The sequence below is a fragment of the Notolepis coatsorum genome, assembly GCF_963971535.1.
Source record: "Notolepis coatsorum genome assembly, chromosome: 5".
Classification (NCBI taxonomy): Eukaryota; Metazoa; Chordata; class Actinopteri; order Aulopiformes; family Paralepididae; genus Notolepis; species Notolepis coatsorum.
Window position 1 is genome coordinate 97875699 of NC_140169.1, and position 13519 is coordinate 97889217.

Consider the following 13519-nt stretch of genomic DNA (forward strand, 5'->3'; position numbering starts at 1 on the left):
GTTACCTCTGTCGCTAGGCCAGTCTCTGAAGATCTGTAGAGGACATTCGGTGTCGTCCAGGATGATATCTTTACCAGACTTTTCATCCTGCTGCTGACAAGACGCATAGAAGACACTGAGACATCATCCCTCCTTTAATCTCTCCATCCCTCCTTTCATCTATCCATCCCTCCTTTCATCTCTCCATCCCTCCTTTTATCTCTTCATCTCTCCATCCCTCCTTTCATCTCTCATCCCTCCTTATATCTCTTCATCTCTCCATTCCCCCCTTTCATCTCTCCATCCCCCCTTTCATCTCTCCATCCCTCCTTTCATCTATCCATCCCTCCTTTCATCTCTACCTCTGGTGACAAATTCTCACTCACCCACCTTCCCTCTCTGTCCTGTGTGTGTGTGTGTGTGTGTGTGTGTGTGTGTGTGTGTGTGTGTGTGTGTGTGTGTGTGTGTGTGTGTGTGTGTGTGTGTGTGTGTGTGTGTGTGTGTGTGCGTGTGTGTGTGTGTGTGGGGGGGGTAACTAGAAGCAGCAGATGACACCATTCAATCACATTAAAAGCCTTCTAGCCCCACCCGCTTGAATCAATCACCATGACGACCCAGCTTGACTGACGACTTGACCTATCAGGCTTTGACCCACTGAGTGATAAGACCAACAGGAGAAGGCCTGTGAACAGCCAAGACTTTGACTGGCTGGGTGGTGGAGGTCTATGTGAGGCAACAGTAGAGGTCTATGTGAGGCAGCAGTAGAGGTCTATGTGAGGCAGCAGTGTGTGAGGCAGCAGTAGAGGTCTATGTGAGGCAGCAGTAGAGGTCTATGTGAGGCAGCAGTAGAGGTCTATGTGAGGCAGCAGTAGAGGTCTATGTGAGGCAGCAGTAGAGGTCTATGTGAGGCAGCAGTAGAGGTCTATGTGAGGCAGCAGTAGAGGTCTGTGTGAGGCAGCAGTAGAGGTATATGTGAGGAAACAGTAGAGGTCTATGTGAGGCAACAGTAGAGGTCTATGTGAGGCAGCAGTAGAGGTCTATGTGAGACAGCAGTAGAGGTCTATGTGAGGCAGCAGTAGAGGTCTATGTGAGGCAGCAGTAGAGGTCTATGTGAGGCAACAGTAGAGGTCTATGTGAGGCAGCAGTAGAGGTCTATGTGAGGCAGCAGTAGAGGTCTATGTGAGGCAGCAGTAGAGGTCTATGTGAGGCAGCAGTAGAGGTCTATGTGAGGCAGCAGTAGAGGTCTATGTGAGGCAGCAGTAGAGGTCTATGTGAGGCAGCAGTAGAGGTCTATGTTGGGTGGTTATAGAGGTCTATGTTAGGTGGTTAGAGGTCTATGGGAGGTGGTTATAGAGGTCTATGTGAGGTGGTTAGAGGTCTATGGGAGGTGGTTATAGAGGTCTATGTTAGGTGGTTAGAGGTCTATGGGAGGTGGTTAGAGGTCTATGTTAGGTGGTTAGAGGTCTATGGGAGGTGGTTATAGAGGTCTATGGAAGGTGGTTAGAGGTCTATGGGAGGTGGTTAGAGGTCTATGGGAGGTAGTTATAGAGGTCTATGGGAGGTGGTTAGAGGTATATGGGAGGTGGTTATAGAGGTCTATGGGAGGTGGTTATAGAGGTCTATGGGAGGTGGTTAGAGGTCTATGTTAGGTGGTTAGAGGTCTATGGGAGGTGGTTAGAGGTCTATGGGAGGTGGTTATAGAGGTCTATGTTAGGTGGTTAGAGGTCTATGGGAGGTGGTTAGAGGTCTATGGGAGGTGGTTATATAGGTCTATGTTAGGTGGTTAGAGGTCTATGGGAGGTGGTTAGAGGTCTATGTTAGGTGGTTAGAGGTATATGGGAGGTGGTTAGAGGTCTATGGGAGGTGGTTAGAGGTCTATGTTAGGTGGTTAGAGGTCTATGGGAGGTGGTTATAGAGGTCTATGTTAGGTGGTTAGAGGTCTATGTTAGGTGGTTAGAGGTCTAGGGGAGGTGGTTAGAGGTCTATGGGAGGTGGTTATAGAGGTCTATGTTAGGTGGTTAGAGGTCTATGTTAGGTGGTTAGAGGTCTAGGGGAGGTGGTTAGAGGTCTATGTTAGGTGGTTAGAGGTCTATGTTAGGTGGTTAGAGGTCTATGTTAGGTGGTTAGAGGTCTAGGGGAGGTGGTTAGAGGTCTATGGGAGGTGGTTAGAGGTCTATGTTAGGTGGTTAGAGGTCTAGGGGAGGTGGTTAGAGGTCTATGGGAGGTGGTTATAGAGGTCTATGGGAGGTGGTTAGAGGTCTAGGGGAGGTGGTTAGAGGTCTAGGGGAGGTAGCAGTAGATAGTTTACCCGTGCAATGCAGTACTCTCTGGGGTTCTCTTTCTCCAGGCCGTATTTCTCCAAGGCCTCCACCACTGCAAAGTCAGCCATGTCTGTAGTGGACAGCAGGATGGTCTTATAGGGGATGTTGGGCTTCAGACTGTCAGCATAGATCCTCAATGTACCTCCTGGACACAGAGTAGGGGGGGTGGAGGGGAGGGGGGAGAGAGTTTTATATGCAGCACACTACATGATTACAGTAAACATTATACACAGAGATAAACAGAACCGCACATACAATCTTGAGCATGTCTTACTTGTGTGTGTACTGTAGTGTATATGTGCATTGTGCATGTGTGCATTGTATATAGTGCCTCCTCCTTTTTAAGGGACCAAAGGTAATTGGACAATTGGCTGCTCAACTGTTCCATGGCCAGGTGTGTGTCATTCCCTCGTTATTTCATTCACGAGGAGCAGATACAAGGTCTAGAGTTCATTTCAAGTGTGGTATTTGCATTTGGAATCCATTGCTGTCACTTCTCAAAACCAGGTCCAAAAAGCTGTCACTATCAGTGAAGCAAGCCATAAAAAAAACGGATGAAAAAAAAAAAAAAAAAAAAGGCTGAAGAAAAACAAAACAAACCCATCAGAAAGATAGCAAAACATTAGGTGTGGTCAAATCAACTGTTTCGTACATTCTTCATTCAAAGAACGTACTGGTGAGCTCAGCAACACCAGTGAGGCTAAACTATCCACTCTTGGTGGTAAATTGTGTTGCTGATGGTTTTGTTTCAACAACAAATGAGAGGCAGAACACACAGTGAATGTATCCGTTTGTTTATTGCACTTTTATTGCAGTTTCTTTCTTTGCTGAAAATATATGTTCCGTTGGCAAAATGATGGCTATGGTGTTTCTAAACAGGAAGTTTAGTGAGCGTTCAACCTTTTCTGATTGGTTGAAATGGCCTTCATGTCTGAACAACATCGCCACCTACTGTTTTGGCATTGTACTACATGTATCGGTTGCTGGTTTTTCCAGACGCCGTGGGTACGCAATTATATGCGGTTGTTCACCTGTGTGGACAGAGGTATATTTTTTTCAAACTTCGGTTACATTAAATCCAGCGCTCGTGTGGACAGGGCCTTGGAAGACCATGGAAAACAACTGTGGTGGAATGGATGACAGAAGAATGTGTTCCCTGGTGAATTAATGAATAAAAGCCCCTTCACAACAGTTGGCCAGATCAAGTACACTCTCCAGGAGGTAGAAGTATCTGTGTCAAAGTCAACAATAAAGAGAAGACTTCACCAGAGTGAATACAGAGGGTTCGCCACAAGATTTAAACCAAAACAGGAAGCCCAAATTAGAGTTTGCCAAAAAAACATCTCCTTTGGTTCATTACAATTTACTCAAGCCTAGTAACAGACACAATATTTCTGACACTGGGAATACATTCCCTGACGCCCATAGATGTCCCTAGATACCAGGAGCATGCAAATGGACCTTGTGGTTGTGGAGCAATTCTTCATTCACTTGGGTATGTACTTTTAGGCGACATTTCTGAAAATATGGCTAGGGTTTAACTGTACAGGTTCAAGAGGGAGATACACATGTAGACTGTTGTATTTCCTACACTGTTCGCCTGATTTGGACGTAAATACCCTCAGATTAAAGTTAAAAGTGTGCACTTAAAGCACATCTTGATTGTTTCATTTCAAGTCCATTGTGGTGGTGTACAACATAGAAGATTTAGTTGACGTCTGTATTGGTATATGTACATTTGTGTACAGTGTATCTAATAATATATTCCATTACTTTTCCTGATATTTTAGGTTTTTGCCGTGGTATCGTTTCAGAATTGGTACCGAAGTCAAAACTTTTGGTATCGTGACAACCCTAGTGTATATTGTGTATGTATGTATGTGGTATATATGTGTGTGTATATATATATGTATGTATGTACGTGGTATATATATGTGGTCGCACAGGACATGCAGGGAACACAGAGAATTGCAGGTTACACCGGTAGAGTGCTCTTAAAATACCAGCGGTAATCCGCTGACTTCTGCACAGCGGTTGTCAGGAGCGGTTCAGATAGGAGGCGGGACGTTCAACTACTACAATTAGGGGTGTAACGATGTGACCTCACAACGATTAATTTCAATTACGATTATTCAGGCAACGATTCAATGCATCATGAAATCTCTTCATTTGACCTCGATTAGATTAGATTAATTTTCTATTCATTTTCTATTCATTTTCTATCAGTTAATTCCCCCCAAAAATTTTAATACACAAATGTGGCTGGGGGAACTGATCTCACTCAGCATGAATGGACTATAGGTCAATAAAAACAATACACACAAAAAAAGAATTTTTCATAATTTCGATTATAATCGATTCTAACATATTCAAATCGATGCAGTTGAATCGTCACATTTAGAATCGATCAGCAGCTTGTATTCCTCCAAGTCCAATCCTTATTTTCGTCTTCATAAAAGGGCAAATGTTGCGTCATACAGTTCAGACGAGGAAAATAACATCCCCCATCTTGACCTGACGTGTCGCTACGCCCCCACACTACCCGATTGATTCTTGGCCACGGTTGGTTGCAAATATTAAACTCTGCTCAACTCTGGTGGCTAAGGTGAAGGTCTGTGCCATTGCCACTAGGCTGGGCAGAATAGTTAACATCAGGTCTATTTATTGATGATAATAAAGATGGTGATGGTACCGCCTTCTGTTTGCACGTTCCCATATACACCTAGCTTCATCTTAGCTACAGAAACAATACATATAAATCTATCTTCATCTTAGCTACAGAAACAGTCTTAGCTGATGATGGACAGATTATGTTACCACGTCCAAAATCAAATGCTTTAAAGAGGACTGTTGTTTATCGTGCCATCAATCATTGGAATAACTGCCCACTGAACATAAGTAAATTGAATAGTAAAGTGTCTTTCAAATACCACCTGAGAATGCACTACTTAAATATGTGAGCAAAATATTCTGATGTTGATAATGATGTCTACAATGTTTTACTGTTTTTAGATTATCATTGTTAATTGTGATTGTCATACAGTATGTATCTCATGTTGTTATGTTTTATGTTTTCTCTTGTCTTTCTGTGTGGACCCCAGGAAGACTAGCTCGCCACTTAGATGACAGCTAATGGGGATCCTTTTAAACAATAAACAATACAGAAACATAAATATAGCTTCATCTTAGCTACGGAAACAATCTTAGCTACAGGAACATAAACCTAGCTTCATGTTAGCTACAGAAACATGTAGCTTCATCTTAGCTACGGAAACGGTCTTAGCTACAGGAACATAAACCTAGTTTAATTTTAGCTACAGAAACAGTCATAGCTACAGAAACAATACATATAAATCTAGCTTAATCTTAGCTACAGAAACGGTCTTAGCTACAGAAACATGAACCTAGCTTCATCTTAGCTACAGAAATAATACAAATAAACATAGCTTCAACTTAGCTACAGAAACAGTCTTAGCTACAGAAACATAAAACTAGCTTCATTTAACTACAGAAACAGGCTTAGCTACAGAAACAATACATATATAAAACTAGCTTCATCTTAGCTACATAATTTGTCTTAGCTACTCATATGAAGCTGCTTATCATTGTATTAAAAGTGTTTAAGCTACAACCACTAACCTGAAACAACTCTTCTACAATACCAGACGGCTACTTTCTTGAACCATCGGTCATGAAAGGATTTTCCAGATATACGTCTGACATCATCAAACAAATTATCACCCTCACAAATACCACAGAGGCCTCTCTCCAGACGGGAAAGCAGACCTTCAAACCAGCGGAAAGCTTTTTATCCAGCGTTTCATAAATAGTCATTTTTAAATAGGCCTGTCTGACCAACACCAAGCCTAGAACACTGCTGTTACACCCCTCTCTCTCTGCCTGTGTGTGAGTGTGTGTGTGTTTACCAGAGTCTGGTCTGCCATCATTGCTCCTGAACTCCTGCATGCGTTTCTCCAGTTTCTGTTGCCTCCTTCTCTTCATCACAACCTCTGGGTTGGAGATGGTCCGCGTGAAGCTGGTCTCCGGCATGTCTTTATACACTTCCGCTGCTAGACGGCTGATCTCTCTGTTAACAATGCACACAACACACACATCGGTCCTACATGTCCGCTAGACTGTTATAAATAACACACACACACATCAGTCCTACATGTCCGCTAGACTGTTATAAATAACACACACACATCAGTCCTACATGTCCACTAGACTGTTATAAATAACACACACACATCAGTCCTACATGTCCACTAGACTGTTATAAATAACACACACACACATCAGTCCTACATGTCCGCTAGACTGTTATAAATAACACACATACATCAGTCCTACATGTCCACTAGACTGTTATAAATAACACACACACATCAGTCCTACATGTCCACTAGACTGTTATAAATAACACACACACATCAGTCCTACATGTCCACTAGACTGTTATAAATAACACACACACATCAGTCCTACATGTCCACTAGACTGTTATAAATAACACACACACATCAGTCCTACATGTCCACTAGACTGTTATAAATAACACACACACATCAGTCCTACATGTCCACTAGACTGTTATAAATAACACACACACATCAGTCCTACATGTCCACTAGACTGTTATAAATAACACACACACATCAGTCCTACATGTCCACTAGACTGTTATAAATAACACACACACATCAGTCCTACATGTCCACTAGTGTGTATGTCTCCTACCCATCCTCTCTGCCCAGTGTCTGCTCATCTTCGTCTGTGATGCGGGCACACTCTTTTTCTCTCTTCTTCTCCCTCTTCTTCTCTTTCTTTGACAGCGTCCGCTTGAAGTTCTGCATCACTCCATCCTTCTCTGGACCATTACTCTGTATCTTCTGTGAGAGAGCGAGAGAAAGAGAGAGAGAGATAGAACAATATAAGAGAGAAAGAAAGAGGGAGAGAGAAAGAATGATAGAGAAGGAAATAAAGAACATTTATATTTCCCCAGTGTCATTCCAATGAAAACAGTTCAAATAATCTATAAGAATATAAACTAACCTGGCATCTCTACTTTAATATATGAGAATGTAAACGAACCTAGAATCTCTACTTTAATCCACGAGAATGTAAACTAACCTAGCATCTCTACTTTAATATATGAGAATGTAAACTAACCTAGCATCTCTACTTTAATATATGAGAATGTAAACTAACCTAGCATCTCTACTTTAATCCATGAGAATGTAAACTAACCTAGCATCTCTACTTTAATATATGAGAATGTAAACTAACCTAACATCTCTACTTTAATATATGAGAATGTAAACTAACCTAGCATCTCTACTTTAATATATGAGAATGTAAACTAAACTAACATCTCTACTTTAATATATGAGAATGTAAACTAACCTAGCATCTCTACTTTAATATATGAGAATGTAAACTAACCTAACATCTCTACTTTAATATATGAGAATGTAAACTAACCTAGCATCTCTACTTTAATATATGAGAATGTAAACTAACCTAGCATCTCTACTTTAATATATGAGAATGTAAACTAACCTAGCATCTCTACTTTAATCCACGAGAATGTAAACTAACCTAGCATCTCTACTTTAATATATGAGAATGTAAACTAACCTAGCATCTCTACTTTAATATATGAGAATGTAAACTAACCTAGCATCTCTACTTTAATCAATGAGAATGTAAACTAAACTAACATCTCTACTTTAATATGAGAATGTAAACTAAACTAACATCTCTACTTTAATATATGAGAATGTAAACTAACCTAGCATCTCTACTTTAATATATGAGAATGTAAACTAACCTAGCATCTCTACTTTAATCCATGAGAATGTAAACTAACCTAGCATCTCTACTTTAATATATGAGAATGTAAACTAACCTAACATCTCTACTTTAATATATGAGAATGTAAACTAACCTAGCATCTCTACTTTAATATATGAGAATGTAAACTAAACTAACATCTCTACTTTAATATATGAGAATGTAAACTAACCTAGCATCTCTACTTTAATATATGAGAATGTAAACTAACCTAGCATCTCTACTTTAATATATGAGAATGTAAACTAACCTAGCATCTCTACTTTAATATATGAGAATGTAAACTAACCTAGCATCTCTACTTTAATATATGAGAATGTAAACTAACCTAGCATCTCTACTTTAATCAATGAGAATGTAAACTAAACTAACATCTCTACTTTAATCAATGAGAATGTAAACTAAACTAGCATCTCTACTTTAATCAATGAGAATGTAAACTAACCTAGCATCTCTACTTTAATATATGAGAATGTAAACTAACATCTCTACTTTAATGTGAATGCAGATTGTAAGACTGGGCAAAGCCGTAGGAAACACAGACAGCTAAACATACACTGTAAGTTTCACTTCAAAATGGCGTGCGAGTGAAGAAGGCTGTTCCATTCCTTCTGAACATGTTCATATCCTCCTCTTCTTCTTCTCCTCCATATGTTCCTGCTCTTCTTCATCCCCCTCTTCTCCTCATCTTCCTCCATGTCTTCCTCATCCTCTCCCCCCATCGTTTTTGCCTCCTCTTCTCCTCTTTCTCCATATATTCTCCTCCATCTCTTCCAAGCACAAATCTATGAATATCTGCAATGGAGCCCTACTGTGTTCTGTTGTCTAATTGTCTATAATAACTGTGTGTGTGTGTGTGTGTGTGTGTGTGTGTGTGTGTGTGTGTGTGTGTGTGTGTGTGTGTGTGTGTGTGTGTGTGTGTGTGTGTGTGTGTGTGTGTGTGTGTGTGTGTGTGTGTGTGTGTGTGTGTGTGTGTGTGTGTGTGTGTGTGTGTGTGTGTGTACCTTTGGCAGGACATCGTTCTCGTTCTTCAGGACAAAGCGTCCCTCTCTGTCGTCTTTGTTCCAGTTGAGTTGAACCACCAGAGGCTTCTCATCCAGGTCCAGCTTCCTTTCTTCTAACACACACACAAATATATATACACAAACACACACAGAGTTAAACACTAGTGGTCAACCGATAACATGTTGATATTTAGAGAGCAAGGCGGCCGATTGACTGATTTTTTTATTTTCTTATTTTGCATCTGTTAAAATACAATAATTTAATAATAACAAATTAGACGCAAAATTGCTAAACTTAAGTTCACTAATGTTAGCTATATTAGGTAGCTAGCTTAGCTGGTTGATGACATTATTCGATATTGGAAATTCTATACAGATATTTTAAATGGCCAATATCAGTCAATATATCTCTCACACACAGTAGGGATTGGCAGAAGTAATGTTTTCCCAGATCGAGTACTCGTATGAATTACTGAAGTAGCACTAAGTTAGCTGTATTCCAACGCAATAAACCTTTCGGGTTAATGTTGGCTTTTCTAAGGAGTTTTCCCTCCTTATGCTCTCATGCTCCACAACTTCCTGTGTTGTCTTCCTGCAACAACTCACTCCTTGTGGGATTTCAGAGCTCAGAATGAGCAAGAGTTCAGAATAAGATTTCTGTTTAGTTCCCTCTAAAACCACTTAAGTTCAGTTGAAACGATGAGTACTTGATTACTCATGAATGACCATCCCTAATATACACACATTATGTGACCAGGCACAGAGTTTAGGGTCTTGTTGAGCTATCTTAAATAATTTTTCATACCTTAAAAATAAGCCATCACTTGTACAAATCGGGCGGATACTTTTCAATCTATGCCTTATCAACCATGATGATTTTTGATGAGCTTGTTTTGAGCCAGAGACCTTGAAAAGCTTGGAGCTGTTTCTGTTAACACTTTCTCTGCCACGCTTATATCCATCAATGTTTGATCACTGCCAGCACTGTAAGTCTATGGAGATGTTTACCTTCTTTGCAGGGCTATAACTTTTTAAATTGTATTGCTAAATTGACATTACTATGGCCCATTCAACATCGATTATCTATCGTTCAGGATGTAAGAACGTTTTACTTTTTCATTCACACATTCATACGAAAATACCGTCTAGAGTATAAATATGTTTTTATCGTTTTCTGCAGTAATTCCTAGAATGTGAGATATAGGCATAAATGCATATATTAGATTATCAAATGCCGTTTGATACCGATCGACGCTATATTAAAAATGTCAACTGTACATGGTCCTAAACGTTATGACTGATCATGCGCGGGTGAACGGGGGGGGGGGGGGGGGGGGGGGGTCGTTTATAATTCCGTGATATCAATGCCGTTTGATACCGGTCGACGCTATATTAAAAATGTCAACTGTACATGGTCCTAAACGTTATGACTGATCATGCGCGGGTGAACGGGGGGGGGGGGGGGGGGTCGTTTATAATTCCGTGATCGTTAAATGCTTCATGTAGTATGGGTGATATATAGATCAGAGCAGTTTGTATGGATAATAATGCACAAAAACGCTGAAACTCACGGCAGCTTCCTCTTAGCGTTGGGCGGTGATACTGGAGCAAACAGATCCCAGTTATGTGATGGGGATCGAGGCGATCCATTTACAGTTTGTATAATACTAATATACGCCCAAATCATGTCGACTATTGAGTTATGGCAACGATCCATATCCACGGTGTGTGTCTTGAGTCCCGCGACGATAAACGAGTGGCCGGACGGATTTAGGGGACAGACCGAGCTCCAACGGGCATATCCGGTTTGGCAACTCGCCGATCAGCCACCAGGTGGCAGTATTGAAGCGTTGCAGAGCTGTGCCGGCTCAGACAGCATCAGACCAGCCTCCGTGAGTGAAATATGAATACCATGGCGAAAATATGAAATATTATCAGAATAACGTCGTACGCCATGATCTGGCAGAATTCGCATGAACTTGAAACACGTCGTAAGCCGTTTCCGGCGGAGAAAGTGTTAATGATACATGCTGCACTATATTACCCAGGGGCCATTGCAATATAACCCCTCCCCCACCTAACATCTTCCAGGTGAGCAGCCATGCATCTTTGTTATTATGATGTGAGAGACGCATGCTTTTTTTTCATTGCCTTTGTTTGCGAAGACGCTATCCGATTGGCTAGCCTGCGTACAGCGAAGACCCTCTCTGATTGGTTTAGCTCCGAAGGGCTCTGGGATAGAAATGTCCGCCTTGTACATATATATTCTAACCCTAACCCTAACTCTAAGCATAACTCACTTCGAAAGCGGGCCAAAGCATAACCACTTTGAAGCAGAGAATATAAATGTACAAGGCGGAAGAGACCCTTCGGAGCTAAACCAATCAGAGAGGGTCTTCGCTGTACGCGGGCTAGCCAATCAGACAGCGTCTTCGCAAACAAAGGCTACGGGGGAAAAAATCACGCGTGAGAGACAGTCTTACAGTTTAACTTAACCCTTTCACTACTAGGGGTGGGAATCACCAGTTTAATCACGATACGATACGATATCGATTCTTTGGACAACGATACGATATTATCCGATATCACACAGTCTGCCACGATACGATATGATACGATTCGATTCAGGTGCCTGCGATCGATATGAGACGATATTATGTGCCCATTTAATACAATCAGTAACATTTAAATCAACAAAAAAAAAGGCAATGGAAATATCATGAAATTTTTATTTTTGAGCTCTTCCAGACATTTAAATGAAAAACAATCTATTGTTTTTAATACAAATAGACCTCCTGTTCACTGTTTTTGGTTCATTTTTCTTTTTTTTTCTCTCGATATTAATATCCTATTCACTGTCACAGAGCTGTATTTTGGCTGGAAAAGCATATTGGGAGTCCCAAGGTGCAGTACCGGCCAGATCCTGTTAGTGGGGCTATCCCAGAGAATGCACCCTCCCAGTCCCCACTTCTCTCTGCCTATGGCGCTGCGTTAGCTTGTTAGCTCACGCTAAAGTAACGTTATCTTCGATCTTTAACGCGACGTGGGCATAATGGAGTGACGAGGATTGCAAAGCAGGTTAGATGCATTGGACCCGTTGTGGAATAAAACAGCAGGGACATGTTTTGGGTCACAGAATAGGCACACTAGTGACGCTCTAGACGCTACTGCTGTTGATGTTAACGGAGTTTGAGTTTCACAACACTGGGCGCGGGGCGATGACGTCGCCGTCGCCGGATTTTCAAAATAAGAGTATCGCAATATGAATCGATCTTTTTACGTGGCATCGATCTTATTTGATTATTGATAATAGATCGATATATTGATCTGGATCGATGTATTGTCCCACCCCTGTTCACTACCACACTACAGAAGGTTAACCCTTTACTATCACCGTCTGTAGTGTGATAGTAAAGGGTTAACCTTCTGTATTGTCGCAGTGAAAGGGTTAACCATTTGGTAGTGCGGTAGTGAAAGGGTTAATGGAAACCCTGTGTGGGGAGGGAAGGAGAGGAACAGAGGCTTTTGTATCACAAAAATATTTATTCAACTCACTGTAAAAACATACCACAAAGAGCTGACCATGACAAAAGGCGATTTATTCTGCTAAGAGGAAAAAGTGATCACAGTGGAACATTAAATCAGAAACACTAGACTGAACTTATACGTTTCAACTATAAAGACTCACACACACACAGGGAGAGGGGGAGAATAAATACATTTTGATGTTGCCTTCATATTTACCCCCCCCCCTCCACACACACAAAGGCCCCTCCCATAGCACTCTCCACAAGCGCCTCTCTCTATCCTCTGTTACGCGTCTGACGGCCGAATCTGTGAGCACACTCTGGAGTAGAAATTATTAGGAAATATAGAAATAGATGCGTTTGTTAGAGAAAACTAATTTCAATAATCTAACAGTTGTGCATTTATTCTATGCATTATCCTATGCTCACTGCAGGCCAGCCTTTATGCGATGGTGAGATACACTTAAAATTTTTATGGAAAAAAGATAATCTCCAGATTCAGATACAATTGAAAACAAACGGTTCCAAAGATATTTGTGACCCGGCACGGTCTAGGCCGTCTTGTTAACACATTGCCCGCCGGGGGTATTGCCCATCTCATGCCCATCTCTGCCAGTGCTGTAAGCCTATGAAGATGTTTACCTTCTTTGCAGGGCTATAACTTTTTAAATTTTATTGCTATATTGACATTACTATGGCCCATTCAACATCGATTATCTATCGTTCAGGATGTGGGAACGTTATACTTTTTCATTCATACATTTAGGCCTGCCGCGATAAGCAATAAATCGATTAATTGCCGCGATAATTAAAATTAATGCAATGATTTTGA

At 41.1% G+C, this 13519-nt stretch overlaps 1 protein-coding gene across 7 annotated transcripts in view; it reads right to left on the bottom strand.

Annotated features, from left to right (window-relative positions):
* Positions 1-13519, bottom strand: part of afdna (afadin, adherens junction formation factor a) — a 244966-nt gene that overhangs the window by 147440 nt on the left and 84007 nt on the right. For 5 of the 7 annotated variants that reach the window (XM_084315178.1, XM_084315179.1, XM_084315181.1 and 2 more), the window contains exons 3-7: positions 9161-9273; positions 7041-7192; positions 6227-6387; positions 2288-2445; positions 6-90 (exon numbers count right to left, since the gene is read on the bottom strand). In XM_084315178.1, coding sequence (XP_084171304.1) covers positions 6-90; positions 2288-2445; positions 6227-6387; positions 7041-7192; positions 9161-9273 — 669 coding nt within the window. The remainder of the gene's footprint in view (positions 1-5; positions 91-2287; positions 2446-6226; positions 6388-7040; positions 7193-9160; positions 9274-13519) is intronic. The other 2 variants (XM_084315182.1, XM_084315177.1) reach the window with 1 other exon arrangement.